At 46.3% G+C, this 13990-nt stretch overlaps 1 protein-coding gene across 1 annotated transcript in view; it reads right to left on the bottom strand.

Annotated features, from left to right (window-relative positions):
* fbn2b (fibrillin 2b) overlaps window positions 1-13990 on the bottom strand; it is a 408379-nt gene that overhangs the window by 241784 nt on the left and 152605 nt on the right. The window contains exons 16-23 of the mRNA XM_072482639.1: window positions 13399-13551; window positions 10876-10929; window positions 10045-10170; window positions 8109-8234; window positions 6906-7025; window positions 2887-3024; window positions 1468-1518; window positions 466-591 (exon numbers count right to left, since the gene is read on the bottom strand). Coding sequence (XP_072338740.1) covers window positions 466-591; window positions 1468-1518; window positions 2887-3024; window positions 6906-7025; window positions 8109-8234; window positions 10045-10170; window positions 10876-10929; window positions 13399-13551 — 894 coding nt within the window. The remainder of the gene's footprint in view (window positions 1-465; window positions 592-1467; window positions 1519-2886; window positions 3025-6905; window positions 7026-8108; window positions 8235-10044; window positions 10171-10875; window positions 10930-13398; window positions 13552-13990) is intronic.

Here is a 13990-nt window from a genome sequence, read left to right as displayed (position 1 = left end):
AGGGAATTCTGGCTTTCGATGTCCCCTGCCACCCACACACCACCTCACATATTCACTCCGTGAGGGTAGGTGATTTGACCCTTCTATTCAATGGAACCTGAGGCCTCTTTAACTTCTCATCAAAAACATGAGATTTTCAACAGTGCCACACTCCCTCAATACTGTACTGGAGTGTCAACTTGGATCTTGCGTTCAGGTTTTTGGAGTATAACTTGAACCCAGATTCTATTAAGAGTGTCATGGCTGACATCAAGATGGGGAACATTATGCTCTGTTGAATTATTTGCTCGTTGATGAAAATTCAGCAATTTTAAAGTGAACCTTTTCGCAGACAAAAAGCTTTGGTCATAAAAAAACGTTAAATATTTGTTATTGTGTCAATTTCCTTTTGCTTTTCGTCTTCAGTGGTGTGGTTGCACTGAACATTTTCTCCCCCTGCCTGGTCCCTCAGTGATCAGTACTCACCCACACAGGTTCTCCCAGTACCATCCAGAGTGAGTCCCTCAGGGCAGTCACACTTGAACGAACCCTGCGTGTTCACACAGCGTCCGTTAGTGCAAACACCAGGGAATACATCACACTCATTCACATCTGGCGAGGAAAGGAAACATCACAATTATTAATTTTCCTTTTCATAAAACATGCAGAATAGGACAATGTTATCGATGTGTTTGGAGGAAGTTATGAGTGATAAAAGGACTGAGAGAATCTGAATATCAGATCTTAGGTTTGATGGAATAATGAGCTAGGTAGCGATATGAGATGCCTACACTTGAATCAGAAAAACTGTTTGCGTTCCAACATCAGCTTGACAGGAGGATAATAGAATCAACATGGAATTATATTTGATGCCACTTCGGGCTGTAACTTGTTTCAGTGAAGGTTTGGGACAATTGGGGATTAGCCGTGGTGCAAATGTTAAAAAGCCATGACCTTGCTTTTTGAGGTTGCTAAGATATCTTTGGTCACCTTTGAAGAGAATGGGTGGCAGATCTGGTCACACCTATATTTATATCAAATGAAATCCTTGTGCAAAAGATCTCTTGACATCTGACCTAAATATACCACGAACTTGGTTGAACTTTTCTTCCCAAATTCTACTCCCACAGTTTGATTTAAAGCAATATTCTGGGTTAACTTTCTGTGCCCTCAACAATCTGATAGACCCCACTTCTTAAAAATCTCACCGACTACACAGCATTAGTAGTCACATTAGCTTCATAATAAAGACAGTACAGCCAGCCCCTCCTCTGTCGGCTGTTATCAGCTAATGTCTGTGATTGTGTGGAATCTGCACCCAGTATGGGGTAGATCATGAAGCCAATGGCAATAAGAATAGAGATTCACTGTCACCTGCTTACAATATGGCACAAATCTAACTACTGTGAATTTATGTTATTGTTTGAGTCAGTTCTGGGTGATTTAACCCTTGTTACAGTTGGAATGATGGAACATTTCTAATCTGACCTTCGCAGGTAACACCCTTCACCCTGGCGTAGCCTCTGGGACAGGTTCGATCTGCAAAAGAAATATAAAGAGTGTTTGACAAATCCAGCTCTTGGCTGTTGACTTTCATTTGCCCCTGTGCCCGTGACAGCAAAACAGCAATCATTCAACTCCGCCAGCCTGGTCTGTTAGATCCAACAACTGACTAATTCTGGGGTTTCATTTTAAGTGGTGAAATCCATTTATTAGAATGGAACATTGACTAATAACATGCTGTGCAAAGGCATTTTGTGGAAACATCTAAACTTTGCAAACTGGAGCAAGGCAACGTCAGGAGCAAGGCAGAAAAATCACAACTTTGCAGAAATTTGGATGGTGTATTAATCTCGGAAATTTATAAAGAGCTCATGGAGTGGGAGGGAACCCAGATAGGGGAGGTTATGCGTAAGTGGGAGGATGATGGTGTATTATATATTTTTTTACTTTATTTAAATTTAGAGTACCCAATTCATTTTTCCAACAAAGGGGCAATTTAGCGTGGCCAATCCACCTAGCCTGCACATCTTTGGGTTGTGTGGGCCAAACCCATGCAAACACGGGGAGGATGTGCAAACTCCAGTGACCCAGAGCTGGGATCGAACCTGGGACCTCGGCGCAGTGAGGCAGCAGTGCTAACCACTGCACCGTGCTGCCCTGATGGTATATTATTTATGCTACAAAAGAGAGGCTGCAATAATAATAATTGTGCTTAATTTAAATATGCAAATCCAGGTATTAGAAATTAATTCTGCCTGGGGTGAGTATGCAGATTTTGTCCATTCGAACATGTGGACAATAATTTATTAAGTTTGCACATCTGGCACCAGCATCTTGCTGACATGCACACTGGAAATGAGTGTGCACACATCCCATCGTGTTATGTCCATTAAGCCTATATTGTGTAGGCCACCAGGAGCAAGGTTCTTGGAGGAAGAGCTTTGCTTCTCGCGACATCATGTTTCCCTTATTGGACAGCACTTGGCTGCCGCCTTGAGTCCAACTCCAATTCTGCTGCCTCCCTTCTCCATCTGCTCAAACTAGGCACAATAAACATCAAGATGCAGCTTCCCACTGGCACTTCAAACATTTGGGAGTAGTGTCTCTCCTATGTCCCTACGCTCTAATAAAGAGAAAACTGCGCCAGCTGTCATGTCTCTGGACATTTACCTGTCGGTCGATAACAAACTGATCCAAGTGCCTAAATCCCACTTACGCATTGGGTGAGTGTGTAACTTAGCACTCAGCCTTTTCCTTAATACTTTCAAATAAATGAACTGTGGAGAAACAAGCACTCAGAGCTTAATTCTAAAATAGAGACCCTTACAGTGTGTGTCGTTTAATGTCAATAACGTGCGACAATCCCCTCCCCCCCACACTAAACCCCTCAGACAAGGTGAGTACCCAGCTCGCAGTGTTCGCAAGGACTTCCCCAGGCCGCTCCCAGAGTGGCACAGCATTCGGATTTCAGCGTAGCTCCATTGATGTTCACCTCGCAGCGCCCATCCTGAATGTTCAGCCAGCAAGTTCCCTTCATACTGTCTGTTGGAAAAAGCAGAGAACGGGATTTGCCACACTTTCTTCCAAGTCGCCCTCCACTCTCCTCCCCTTCCTTCAAATCCTCAAATCACATCGCCGCTCCCCCACCTCCTCACCATCACAGACACCAGTCAGCCCATAGGCTTTAATCAGGCTCACTAAGAGTGCTGGCCTCTGATAAAGTGTGGAAAAGAAAAGATAGCACTGAGAATGGAGCAGTTTGAGAAACCCATCACAGGGCATCACCCACCAGGCCCAAACTAACTCCTCATGTGCCTCAGTGGCTCGATTCCACTGCTAACTCCTGCCTCTGTGACTTAGCCATAGCCTGTTACCTCAGTGACAGCCTTCGACCTCCATGTCCTAAACCAGTGATTTTCAAATTTATTTTCCGGGGACACATTTTTACCAAACGGCCAACCTTTGGAACCCACGCCGGCCGACCTTCGGACGTATGCCAGCCGACCTTCGCAACCCACATCTGCCTACCTTTGCAATCCACCATTTTAGACTATCAGACCATAAGACATAGGAGCAGAATTAGGCCACTTGGCCCATCGAGTCTGCTCCGACATTCAATCATGGCTGATATTTTCTCATCCCCATTCTACCGCCTTCTCCCCATAACCCCTGATTAATCAAGATCCTATCTATCTCTGTCTTAAAGATACTCAGATTTTCAATCAGACCCTCACATTTTCTCTTACCTTGTTTGCTGCTGACAAAATGGAGGAATCGCAATCGCGCCGAAAGCACATGACCTGCTCTCTGTCTCCCTTCAGAACCACGCGGTTCTGCGCATGCACACCGATGAGCGGGCACGCATGCCCAGTGCGCCCGCATTTTTTTTTATATGGTCACAGCCGTCATTTTGAAGGCTGCTCGCAGCCAGCATTGTTAAAAGCCGGCTGTTGCGCGCAAATTTGCGCAATCGGGAGCGCCGTGATGGATGGCTCCACGGCCCTCCCAACACCTGCCCGCGACCCCGACTTTGAAAATACCTGTCCTGAACCACTCATGGAAAAGCTGGCGGGTGGAGCCAAATAGTTAGAAATCAAATTGCAACCATTAAAAATTGTTTTCAAATAATCTGATCCCATCACTTTTGTTTAAGATCCCATAACGCGTGCCAGCAGAATCACCACTGTCACAATTCTGTCCACTTTGTCGCAATAGTTTTTATTCCTGGTTGCTACTTAAAGGCTGAATTCGCTGCTCCCTTCACTCTGTCTCAAAGTTTGAATACAGGAATATAGTAACAGATCAGAAGAGATTGTAGATTTAGAAATTTCCGCACAAACAAAATGGAAGCTTCATTCCAAATTTACCTTTGTTACAACATCTACCCAGGACCTCCCTGATGGCACAGTGAGCTTGTCCAGACTCATCCTCCAATTTGTACTGAGCCAACTGGAGTTAGAATCGCTGCAGGCATTTCCTGGTTTGGGAAAATAGGGGGATTTGAACAATTACAGCTCTTGTAAAGTGGTGCTGGGCTGAAGAGAGGATCTGACTGCCATCCTCTCCAGAGTCTCAGCTCACACTGAGGGCAAGGTATAGGGAGGCACCTGAGCCCCATGGATTCCATAACTCACTGAATGACAGGAGGAAAAGGGGGAAAATGGGCCAATGTTGGAAGCGCAGTGCTGATTAGCTCTGCACAAGCACCCACTGCCACAGGGCGGGGCTAGGCACAGATTGCCGTCAAGCTCTGCTAAGCTCCCAGTCTGATCTATGTTGGCTGAAAGATTGAGGATTGATGGGCAGGGTCACACCTGGGAACATTTTTCTATCTTATAACAGCAAGCTATATGGGGTAAGGTCTGAGATTAAGCCAGTCTGTTTGCAACCTTGGTGTCACATTTGATCCCAAGATGAGCTTTCAACTTCATATTCTCGCCATCGCTAAGACCACCAATTTCCACCTCTGTACCATCGCCTGAATTTGCCCGACCTCAACATTAAGAGGATTATTATTGATCAGAAACTGAACTGGACCAACCATAAAAATATTGGACGGGATTCTCCATCCCATTTTCTGGTGCGGCACGCCCCCACCGGCAGCGGGATTCTCCATCTCCATCTCCATTCCCGTAACAGCCTCCTCGAACAGGCGCCGGAATGTGGCGACCAGGGGCTTTTCACAGTACCTTCATTTGAAGCCTACTTGTGACAATAAGCGATTTTCATTTCATTTCATTTTTTCATTTTATCCCGGCAGCCAGCCAATGGGGTTTCCCATTGTGGGCACCCCCACGCCGTCAGGAAATCCGCGGGTATGAGTGTGCTGCCGTTGAAATGGAGGATACTGCCGATGGAGAATCCAGCTGATCATGCCTCCAAGAGCCGGTTAGAGGCTAGGAATCCTGCAGTGAATAACTCACCTCCTGACTCCCCAAAACTTGTCCATTATCTAAAAGGCACAAGTCGGGACTGTGATGGAACATTCTCCACTTGCCTGGATGAGTGCAGTTCCAAAAACATTCAAGAAGCTCAACACCATCCGGAGAAAAGCAGCCTCCTTGATTGGCACTAGATCCACCACCTTAAACATTTACTCCCTCCATCACTGACGCACGGTAACAGGCGTGTGTACCATCCTCAAGGTGCACTGCAGGAACTCACCAAGGCTCCTTAGGCAGCACTTTCCAAAGCCATGACCACTACCATCTAGAAAGACAAGGGTAGCAGACGTGTGGCAGCACCACCACCTGGAGGTTTCCCTCCAAGTCACTCTTCAGCCCAACTTAGAAATATATCACTGTTCCTTCACTGTTGCTGGGTCAAACGCCTGGAACTCCCTCCCTAACAGTGGGTGTACCTACACCTTATAGGCTGCAGCGGTTCAAGGAAGCAGCTCATTACCACCTTCTCAAGGACAATTAGGGATGAGCAATAAATGCTGGCCTTATCAGCGACACCCACATCCCAAAAATGAATTTTAAAAAACATCTGTTGCTAAAACCCTCATCCATTTGTGATTCTAGACTTGACCATTCCAGTGTACTCCTGGCCCGTCTCCCACATTCTATCCTTGGTTAACTCACAGTCATCCTAAACTCTGCTGCTCATTTCTTAACTGGCACCAAGTTCGGTTCACCTATCATCCCGGTGTTCACTGATTTACATTGGCTCCTTATCCGGCAACACTTTGATTTTAAAAATTAAAAAGGATTTTACAATCATTTCTTTCAAATCTCTCCATGGCCTTGCTCCTCCCTCTCTGTGTGACCTCCTCCAGTTCCAAACCCTCCCGAGATATCTGTGCTCCTCTAATTCTAACCTCTTGTACATCCCGGATTTTAATCGCGTCACCATTGGTAGCTGCACCTTCAGTTGCCTCAGGAAGATCCTCTTTAACCTCACCGCCTCAGTCGCAAACTTTCCTCCTTTAAGAAAATCCTTAAAACTACCTCCTCTGACCAACTTTGTTTGTCCAACCTATTTATTATCCCCTTCTGTGGCTTGGTGTCAGATTTTGATTTATAACGTTCCAATAAAGAACAATACAGCACAGGAACAGGCCCTTCGGCCCTCCAAGCCTGCGGTGCCTTGGGACAATGTTATGACATTAAAGTTGCTATGTAAATATGAGTTGTAGTTGTTGATATAGGTCACTGCTTGGGAATGGGCCATTCGGGGGCATTAGCTCTGGCAGATTAAGGGATCAAGTGAGAGGGAAACCCCCCAAATTAAACCATGAAGAAAACAGGGCTCAGCCCACAGCTTTGCAGTTGAAGCAAATAGTTTGGTGAATGCAAACAGAGAAGGGACCTGGGTTACTCACTGATCCCCAGACTGCCTCTTCCCTTGTGGAACATGGCACTGGATGAAGAGATCAGCTTGGACTGTCGTGCCTGATACATTGATACCATTTGACTTACCAATGCAGATGGTTCTGGTTGGGTCCAGTTTGCTGCCAAGTGAACATTCGCAGATGAACGAGCCCGCCATATTTCGGCAGTAACCATTCACACACGGGCTGGATTCACACTCATTCACATCTGGAAATACAAAAGCAGGATTACTTACACATATGGAGATACAGACGCTGGGTTATTACAGATTCTGGTGGCCGGTTTAGCACGGTTGGCTGGACAGCTGGTTTGTGATGCAGAGCGAGGCCAACAGCGCGGGTTCAATTCCCGTACCGGCTGAGATTATTCAGGAAGGCCCCGTCTTCTCAATCTTGCCCCTCGCTGCGGTGTGGTGATCATAGAATAGAATCCCTACACTGCAGAAGGAGGCCATTTGGCCATCGAGTCTCAAAACTGCCTATGGTCATCTGGGACTATGGCGGCTTTACTTTACTTTTTTTACGGCCAGGATGGCCATGCATATACTGCATTTGCCATCAATGTGCCTCCAATGACCAATAATGAGGAAAGCGTCTTGCCCATTCTATGTGACATTTTGCTCAGTTCAGCCCATCCAGAAGGAACCTGTAGCTTTATGAACCTGTAGCAATGTTACAGCTCTCCTGGAAACAGGCATGGGGAAGGGCACCAGTCTTTGAGAAGCAGGAGCTACCATGGCCCCAGGATAGCTGGCAAATTATTAGTTTGGTTAGTTGTGGGGCATGGATACTTCAGCGAGAACCTTTTGGTTTGTAAAGATCTCTATATTTTCCAACCTCTGCCCTCACAGTGATTTCTTTCTATAATAATAATTATAATAATCTTTATTGTCACAAGTAGGCTTACATTAACACTGCAATGAAGTTGCCGTGAAAAGCCCCTAATCGCCACATTCCAGCGCCTGTTCGGGTACACAGAGGGAGAATTCAGAATGTCCAAATGACCTAATAGCACGTCTTTCGGGACTTGTGGGAGGAAACCGGAGCACCCGGAGGAAACCCACACAGACACGGGGAGAACGTGCAGACTCTGCACAGACAGTGACCCAAGCGGGGAATCAAACCTGGGACCCTGGCGCTATGAAGCCATAATGCTAACCACTATGCTACCGTGCTGCCCACAGTATAATGGTGGAGAAAAATCCTTGTACTCTGTTGTGGGATCAGAATTGTTGGCGCACTGGTTAAAAAATAATATTCTGGTCAACTAACATGATTTCTAGATTCTCACCTTCACAGGTTTCAGTATCAGGTTTGAAGATGTAACCTGTGGGGCAGGTGCATGTGTAGCTGCCTGGAGTGTTACGACACAGTCCATTATCACACAACAGCATGTTGACAGAGCACTCGTCGATATCTGGGGAAAGGAGCATAGTTTTGTAATGTTGTAGGTTACTCCAGGAAACATTGGAAACCATGTGGCACACAGTATGTGAACAATTGTCTAATTGTCTTCAGTCTGCTTGAGGCAGGTAAATTTCAGCAAAGTACCAAGGTTCAGTATTTACCCCAGCCTTTCAGGCCCCTCAAACAAACCCTCTGCTCACTCATCCTTCCCTCATTCACGTCATTCACTCTCATTCCCCTCCATCTTTGCTCAGCCGTTCCAAATATTATCCCTCCCTGCCATTCGTTCCCTTCACCTTTCCTCCCACCCATGTTGACCGGATCATTGCAAGACCAACAATCTGTGTGACTCTGGCATATTGTAAGGGGGGAGCAGCTTGACCTAGAGCAAAGAAATTTTATGGAGCATAGAAACACAGAAACATAGAAAATAGGAGCAGGAGGAGGCCCTTCAAGCCTGCTCCGCCATTCATTATGATCATGGCTGATCATCCGACTCAAAAGACTGACCCCGCCTTCCCCCAATATCCGTTCATCCCTTTTGCCTCAAGAGCTATATCTAACTGCTTCTAGATAACATACAACGTTTTAGGCCTCAACAATTCCTGTGGTAACGAATTCCACAGGCTCACCACTCTCTTGGTGAAGAAGTTTCTCCGCATCTCAGTCTTAAATGGTCTACCCTGTATCCTTAAACTGTGACTCCGCCACCACTAGGAACATCTTTCCTGCAAATACCCTGTCTGAAAATGTATATGTTTCTATGAGATCTCGCCTTATTCTTCTGAACTCGAGTGAACATAATCCTAACCAACTCAATTTTTCCTCATATGTCAGCCCTGCCATCCCAGGAATTAGTCTGGCAAACCTTTGCTGCTCTCCTCACCAGCAAGAACATCCTTCCTCAGACAAGGAGACGAAAACTACATACAATATTCTAGGTGTGGCCTCCCCAAGACCCTGTATAATTGCAGCAAGACATCCCTGCTCTTCTACTCGAATTGTCTCGCTATGAAGGCCAACCTGCCATTTGCCTTCTTTACCGCCTCCTGCATGCTTACCTTCAGTGACTGCAGTACGAGGACACCCACGTCTCATTATACATTCCCCTCTCTCAACTTGTAGCCATTCAGATAATAATCTACCTTCCTGATTTTGCTACGAAAGTGGATAACCTCACATTTATCCACATTGTACTGCATCTGCCATGCATTTGCCCACACACTCAGCTTGTCCAAATCACACTGAGAACAGCAGACAGGAGGCAGATGCCCCATTGATATTTATATTTTGATGGAACGAGAGGGGGGGTTACACAATAGTCTCAGAGGAGGGAGAAAGAACTGAAATGGGTCAAACTTCTGTGTTTTTGCGCTAGATATTTTCTTAAATTTGGGGTACTGGCCACTCTCATAAGCAAACCGTATTGTCCCTAAGATCTGGAGTGTTCCCCCTTTCTGCCCAATAGAGGGCGAATAAATTACAGGAACTGCATTCTGTACATAATTTACTGGAATGTAAAACAAGTCAGAGTGAATCTCCCCTCGTAGATAGATGGAGTGAAGATATACCCTTCCCTAACAGACACTCGAGCTTTAATCAACCAGTGGTAGTTTTTGCATCTGACAGATTAATCAACAATAAACAGCATAACACAATTACTGTCCCTCGTTTGATTCGTAAGATAATGGATGTGCAACTGGCTTTCAGAGAAGGTAATATTATTATGTATATTATAAAATGCCCCTTGATGTTCCACGGGAGTGATTTTCAAATCCAATTCCGTCTTCCCAGCCGGAGTAACGCAGTCCCACACTCACCGACACAATTCTTGCCGCTGATGTCAGACTCGTAGCCGATGTTGCAGATACAGCGGTAACTGCCACGCAGGTTCTCACAATTCCCATTGGCGCAGATGTCAGGGTCGAGAGCACACTCATTGATATCTAGGAGCAAAGCAAAATGCATTCTAACCAATGCTTTATTGGCCTCTCTCCTCGTGTTCACAAGAGGTGACTAGGGGATGCATTAGCTGCCCATCGGTACTTGCTGTCCAGGTTTACAGTAACTCAGCAAGTCAAATTCTTTCCTTATTTCAGGCAATTCTGGCCTCATCTTGGATCTTGGGAGCAATATTCTGACTGTTTTTCAGTGAAGCTACAAATCAGAGTTTGGCGGACGGAGCTTTGAAGGTAGAATATCCCATATGGATATATGGCAGGATTCTCTGGTTGTGCCCAACCCGAGAACAGAAATCCCCCCCCCCCCCCCACGAGGTCAATGGACCTTGAAATGGTCCCACCCGCCCATGCCAATTCCCGCGGCAGATGGGACCAGAAAATATACCCCATACTATTTATTGAAAAGGTGTTTGAATATTTTGGATCCTTCTTTTATCTTTTGCAGACGGTTAGTGAGGAAATAACTCATCACTTTCACGTAAATCCTCAATATGGAGAAAAGAACCCGACAAGGTCCGTTACAGGCTGGCATTGGTCGAGGTCCCAAATGGTACAAGCTCGCCAACATTATGCCATCTTTTATCCACTCACGCCCACAAATAAAACCTGCTCCTGTTGAGATTAGTGTCAAAGGAAAAGGAAACGCAATGCAAGTTTTGCCCAGTCAGGCCAACTGGTTCTTGTGCCTACCTCGTCCATCAGCTGTGATCCCGATGCCACTGCTGCACAAAGCCTGGAACTCAGCTGCGGAAACAAGAGTGAGAATGAAGCAAATCAGAACAATCGATGGTAGTTTCTTGGTCACTATGACTGAGACTAGCTTTATATCCCAGCTTTCATTAACGGAATTGAAATTCCACCAGGTGCCATGGTGGGATTTGAACCCGTGGCCCCCAGAGCATTAGCCTGGCCCACTGGATGTTGAGTCCAGTGACATTACCACAATGCCGCTAACTCCCATTCTCTGCACCGGGTCCCACAAGCAGTGCTCCTTCCTGACCTAACAACACCGACCGCACTTCAGATAAGCATCACAGAATCATAGAATTTACAGTGCAGAAGGAGGCCATTCGGTCCATCGAGTCAGCTGTGAAGCAACTGTGCTAAACACTGTGCTACTGAAATGCTAAGTAATTCAGTAGTTTGGATGTGCTTTGGGTGATCCTGAGCAGCAGGGGATGCTACCGTCTCCCCACTACATGAAGTGGACAGTAAAACCAAAAAGGTGAGAAACCAACAGCAAATCTTTCTGAGCAAAACGGTTCAGTCAAGAGGGCAGTCCCCTGAAACGTTAACTTTGTTTCTCTCGCCACAGATGCTATGTATTTCCAACGCGTTTCGTTTTAATTTCCCCTCAGCAGATATATCTGGAATCTCGCTGAGGTAGTCGCACTTTAACAAGGTGAGACTAACTGATGTAAACTGCTTGAGCACCTCGGCCAAACTTCTCTGGCCGTTGGGATTTTCCCACCGGAATTGCACCCCCACCCGCGGTAACTGGTTTCCCGGCTGCGCGGGGCGGCTTCAATGGGAAATTCCATTGACAAGCGGCGGGCACAGAGAATCCCGTCGTCAGTGAACGGCGTGCTGCTCAGAAACACGCGGCTAGGGGACCGGAGAATCCAGCCCCAACTTTACATGAAATCAGCAGATCCTTTCAAGTCAATAAATACATTAAAATAATTACATTACTGGAGCATCTTTCGGGGGCGGCATGTGGCGCAGTGGTTAGCACTGGGACTACGGCACTGAGGACCCGGGTTCGTATCCCGGCCCTGGGTCACTGTCCGTGTGGAGTTTGCACATTCTCCCCATGTCTGGCATGGGTTTCACTCCCACAACCCAAACGTGTGCAGGGTAGTTGGATGGGCCACGCTAAATTGTCCCTTAATTGGGGGGAAAAAAATTGGGTATTCTAAATTTATTTATAAAAAAGGGGCAGCACGGTGGCGCAGTGGTTGACACAGCTGCCTCACGGCGCCGAGGTCCCAGGCTCAATCCCGGCTCTGGGTCACTGTCCGTGTGGAGTTTGCACATTCTCCCCGTGTTTGCGTGGGTTTCGCCCCCACAACCCAAAGATGTGCAGGGTAGGTGGATTGGCCGCGCTAAATTGCCCCTTAATTGGGAAAAATGAATTGATACTCTAAACTTAAACAAAAGTAGCACCTTTCATGGTAGCAGGCAACTCCTAAGGGTTTTCACAATCCATGAAGAATATTTCGAAATCCAGTCACTGTTACAAGGTGGAAACCCCTGCAGCCAATTGCACACAGCAAGATCCCATCAAAAGTAACGTGTTAATGACCAGATTATTAATGACAGATGTGTTTTTGTGTTGTTGGTTGAAGGATAAATGCTGGCCAAGATTAACAATACAGGGGATCAGTAATGCTTTGGAATTGCGTGAGGACCTGACTGAAATCAGCAGAGATTTTTAAATGGATAAGCGTTTACTGAACTGCACAAAATGGTTGCTGAACTTAATAACTACGGGGTAATTGTTCCAACTGAGTTATCATTTCATAAATTCAGTTTTATCATTTTAAAAAATAAATGTAGAAACATTTGAATAATTTTAATTCTCTCAGGCAACTAATTTAAAATCATAAGATCATAAGAAAAAGGAGTAGGACATTCGGCCCATTAACCCTGTCCACCACTCAATAAAATCATGGCTGATCTGATTGCGGCCATAGCTCCACTTTCCTTCTTGTCCCCATAACCCTCGACTCACTTTATGATCCTAATTTATTATTGCAATCCATTTGTGCGAGGGAATAGCTGGTTGGCACGTTCCACACAAGTGCCACAAATAAACAGGATTTGTCCTCCCAAATCAATTTTTTCCTGTCTTGCTGCTGAAGGCAATGTGTCTGACCAGCCAGCAGGTGGAGCTCACATCCCTCTCTGCAGCCAATTCTCTCCGACGCAGGCCGGGTGAGATGGACATCTGCCCGCTGAATTTCTTCAGAAAATATAGTTCTGTGTGTCCCTATGAGCTAGCGTTCAAATGCAGCAAAGGATCAGTGGCGTTCTTGGAAAGTTGCAGAAGGAAGAAAAGTGCAACAAAAAAAGATCAACCAAATAAACAGGCTGACGCAAGCTGCCTTTGTTTGGAAGATGATGATGTGACCCTCAGTTTGAGTCCTGCTTGGCTTCTTTTCCGAAGGTCAGTGCCTGTGTCATTGCCAAACACAGAGAAGGCAAACTTACCCGAAGTCCTGGCTGGGCAGGGTTGGCAAGGCTCTCCAAATCCGTGGTCCGGGCTGGCACAACAGCACTCCGATTTGGTCACGGCCCCAGAGAAAGGTCGGGCACAGGTGCCCTTTTTGATGGCTCCATAGCAAGTGCTCCGCATGTGGGTATCTGAAAGGAATGAAGAATGCCATTGGTTGCTGTGGGACGGGAGGGGAATCATTTGCGTTGACAACACTTCACCACAGCAGCAACAATAACAACTGCCTGCGTTTAAATATGGCCTTTACTGAATAAGGTGGTAATTCAAAGTGGGGGGTGAGGAAATATTGGTCGAACAGATGGGTTTCAGTGAAGACCTTATAGGAGGCGAGGGGGGTGAATGGCTGTAGGGGATTAGGGGGAAGCTGGCGTCTAGGCAGCTGAAGGCACCTCTGTCAATTGTACGGCAAATGTGGGGGGAGGGGCACGAGAGGCCAGAGTCAGGAGAATGGAAAGTTGGGGGGGGGAGCAGTTGTAGGAGGTTACGAGGTTACCGAGATGGGGAAGACGGAGACCATGGAAGGCGTTAATCACAACAACGTGAATTTATATAAAGTCTTTGACGAAA

Source organism: Scyliorhinus torazame, chromosome 18, assembly GCF_047496885.1.
Source record: "Scyliorhinus torazame isolate Kashiwa2021f chromosome 18, sScyTor2.1, whole genome shotgun sequence".
In the NCBI taxonomy this organism is placed as follows: domain Eukaryota; kingdom Metazoa; phylum Chordata; class Chondrichthyes; order Carcharhiniformes; family Scyliorhinidae; genus Scyliorhinus; species Scyliorhinus torazame.
This window is presented reverse-complemented; position numbering and strand designations above follow the sequence as displayed.